The 3,866-nt window shown below is 42.3% G+C and overlaps 1 protein-coding gene across 1 annotated transcript; it reads left to right on the top strand.

Moving 5' to 3' along the window:
* Positions 1–636: 636 nt before the first annotated feature.
* LOC122651987 (fasciclin-like arabinogalactan protein 16) lies at positions 637–3,655 on the top strand. The gene is made up of 2 exons (XM_043845598.1): positions 637–2,050; positions 3,509–3,655. Exons 1-2 carry the CDS (start codon positions 712–714, stop codon positions 3,580–3,582), a joined length of 1,413 nt encoding a protein of 470 aa, XP_043701533.1. The 5' UTR covers positions 637–711; the 3' UTR covers positions 3,583–3,655.
* The last annotated feature ends 211 nt before the right edge of the window (positions 3,656–3,866 follow it).

Raw genomic sequence — 3,866 nt, 5'->3', positions numbered from 1 at the left:
TAAACCTCTTGAAGTCTTTATTTTTATTTTACCAAAAAAAAAGTCTTTATTTTTACGATCAGACAACAACAGCTCAGCTTTCCAGTCTTGTGATTCACAAGTGACGCCTGCTCGCCAGAGAATGATAGAAATACTGGACCCCACACCGTACCTTTCTCGATTTCTCCTCTCTGTGAAGCACTCACCCGCCCAGTCGATGACTCGCTGTTCCTGTGTTGGAACTCAAATGACCATATTACCCTCAACCCGTTGGTGGGATGAGGGTAAAGATGTCATCTCAGTTTCTGACGCAGCCAGAGACAAGTCGACTCAGTGGAGTCAAACCGAGTCCAAAGGGCATTCCCATTTCCATTTCCTACTCCCAGGCTGTCCGAAAAAATGATCAAGAAGCTTTCGAGTGCCGCATTGTCCGCCACGTGTTCATATTTGGATCTAACCGGACCTGACAGACATTTCACCAACCCCAGTTAATAATCCCACTTGAAATCCGCCCTCATTGACAAATAATAATAAGATAAAGAGAATAAAAACAAGAGGAAGAGCGAGGGAGGAAGGAAAGAGTAAAGATTAGACTAAAGCAGAGAAGACAGACCCTGTGTGAAGGAACTCAGGAAGCAAAGCAGAGCACTTTGATATTTAAAGAAGAAAAAGCTTAAAGCTTTGGGTTTGATTTCATTTCTTCTACCGACTGGTTTTCTGCTTTCAATCGCCATGGATTTGCTAATCTATGGCGTCCCTAAGCTCTTGTTCGCGTTTTATCTCGTTTCTGTTGCTGGATTCTGTGCTGCATTGCAGGATACTCCAATAGTTTCCACTGCCAAGCCCTCCAATTCGTCGAATACAGTTCAAATCAACTCCAATTCCGTTCTGGTAGCACTTCTCGACTCACATTACACAGAACTTGCAGAACTCGTCGAAAAAGCTCTTCTTTTGCAGACATTAGAGGAAGCAGTCGGCAAGCACAACGTCACCATTTTTGCTCCCAGGAACGAAGCTCTGGAACGAGATCTCGACCCTGAGTTCAAGCGATTCCTTCTCGCCCCTGGTAATCTCAAATCTCTTCAAACTCTCTTAATGTTTCACGTTATCCCCAAACGGATCGGATCCAACGAGTGGCCCAAGAAAGCTTCAAAGTCAGCCAAGCACAGGACTCTCGCACACGATCATGTACACCTCACCTGTAAGGATTCCGACAAGAAGGTCGATACCGCGGCGGTCATCCATCCAGACGCTGTGATCCGTCCAGATGGTGTCATTCACGGGATCGAACGGCTGTTAATCCCCCGATCTGTCCAAGAAGACTTCAACCGCCGTAGAAACCTCCGTCAAATTACAGCAGTTAAGCCCGAAGGAGCACCAGAGGTTGACCCTAGAACACATCGGCTCAAGAAACAAGCACCGCCGGTGCCTGCAGGTGCGCCACCTGTGCTGCCGATCTACGACGCAATGGCTCCGGGGCCGTCACTAGCTCCGGCACCGGCACCTGGTCCCGGTGGTCCTCACCACAAGTTCGACGGCGAAGCTCAGGTGAAGGATTTTATCCACACTCTCCTGCATTACGGTGGATACAACGAACTCGCCGACATTCTTGTCAATCTGACTTCTTTAGCCTCTGAAATGGGGAAATTGGTGTCGGAGGGTTACGTTCTGACTGTTTTGGCTCCGAACGATGAGGCTATGTCGAAGCTGACGACGGACCAGTTGAGTGAACCAGGTGCGCCGGAGCAGATCGTATATTACCATCTCGTTCCGGAGTATCAGACGGAAGAGAGTATGTACAATGCGGTGAGGAGGTTTGGTAAGATCCGATATGATACGTTACGGGTGCCTCATAAGGTTGTGGCCGAAGAGGCCGATGGGTCTGTGAAATTTGGGCAAGGCGATGAATCGGCGTATCTGTTCGATCCCGATATCTACACCGATGGTCGGATTTCAGTTCAGGGTATTGATGGTGTGCTGTTCCCCATTGAAGAAAAGACGAAAACCGAAACGAAATTGGTCCAACACACTACTTCTACCACCACTAAAGCTACTGTTAAGCTCAGGAGAGGTGCGTCAAAAACACTTTTTTTTTTCTCTCTTTCTTCATTATTTTCTCAGACATTGAATAATTTTGCTGTATTAGTTCCAATTGTTCTTGTTCTTGTTGTTTCATTTGTGCTGGTAATCATTTTTATGCGGTAACGCGTAAGAAAGAGAAAGAGATGCCGGATTCCGGTGGTGTTTCTAGAGGTCGTGGGTGAGTGTTTTTGTGGGTCACACTCGTCTTTGTCCGCATTTGTTAATTTGGCACTCACTCTGTTGGTCCCCCGTGAGTGGATTGGACATTGGAGGAAAAAGGACTCAGGGAAGGGAAAGTCATGTGTCACTGTCACAGCTGCAAGTGGGCTTTCGATAGGGAAAATTAGTAATCTTTATTTTGGAAGAAGACATTCATTTTTAGCTATGGGTTTTTACAGTGATGCCTTGATTCGTACGTTACTAGGTAGACTTAGTAGTTAGTTTAGGCCATTGCATGGCTGTATGCCAGTAGGATGGATGGATCAGATGACCCTACTGCCCTTCTGCTGCTGAAATTTAATTTGGATACATTAGGTAGATTGAATTTGAAGGAGATGCTTGCAGAAGGCAGAAGGCAGAAGGCACTAGGTAGAGATGGGATAAGGTTTTGTAATTTGAGATAGATAGATATCCAGTTGTCTCAGAACAACCCAGTAACCAAACAGCACATACCAATAGAGTTTTTTTCTAATCTCATGAGAACAATCTTCCCTATTTCTTTAGGGTTATGTGATGTTGGAGGTTTAATGTTCCCTTGAACGATTTGTTTTTTTTTTTTGTTAGTTTATTTTGGATGAAAGTTTAAACTCATTTTAAATGTCATCTAGTTGATCAATAATACAGTATACCTTCAAGTCTCCATAATTGAACTTTTGGGGTGCAAGGAGGAGGGATGAATTCTTATAATTATATGGTGTCGGTGAGGAGGGTTTTGGAATTAATTTGTGAGTTTGGGGATAGTTTAGTAATTAAAGATATAAGGAATAAGGAGACACCACAAACTCCAGCTGTGGATGCCAAAGCATATGTTCTGGAATATCAATCTTGACCAACTCTTCCACACCCAACATATAAAACATGATGTCGTATCTATTTCTACTTTTCTTCCCTCATCTCTTTGTCTGGATATTTCTGCAATTATTTGGCATGCTTTGTTCTGTGTCTTATGCTAATTTTTAAGTTATATTCTTTACTTACTAATTTTTATATTAGTCTATCTAATGTTATTTTTTTTTTAAATTTTGTGATGTTCACTTATATGAATAATATTGCATATAAAGAAAATTAATAAGTAGCGGGGAAGTTGCTTTCACGTACTGAGAAAGAGTTCATCTGTTACTTGTTACTTTTAATTGTAACAGAGTTATTTATGATAATGATAGAAGTCAATTATTTCTTTATTTGGTTGGTAGATTACTTCTGTTAATGGGATATTTTCTCTTTGCAGGAAAGCTAATGGAAGTAACGTGTAGGATGTTATGGGCCTTCGGTCAGGATGCTCGCTTCACCACATGCCAATGAATTCTCTCCCAAAACCTATAAAATACAATTAAAAAGTTGAAAGAAAAAAAAAAAAGAAAAGGTAAATATATCTCTTTTATCTTCCAACTTACAGTTATATGATTTTGTTATTACCTTTTTGTGTAAACTAATCTGATGACTCACCCGAGCTTTTGGAAGGGCTACTTTAGTTGGATTAACCTCAGATTTCTCAATCCGAGTACAATTTTTAGTTAATATCAATTCTACCGTGCAAGCTTGACTGCCTACCTCAGATGGGGTGGGGGGCTTGAAGTCTTGAACTG

The sequence above is a fragment of the Telopea speciosissima genome, chromosome 2 (assembly GCF_018873765.1).
Source record: "Telopea speciosissima isolate NSW1024214 ecotype Mountain lineage chromosome 2, Tspe_v1, whole genome shotgun sequence".
NCBI classification, from domain to species: Eukaryota; Viridiplantae; Streptophyta; class Magnoliopsida; order Proteales; family Proteaceae; genus Telopea; species Telopea speciosissima.
The sequence above is the reverse complement of the archived record's forward strand: the minus strand, read 5'-3'. Positions and strand labels throughout refer to the sequence as shown.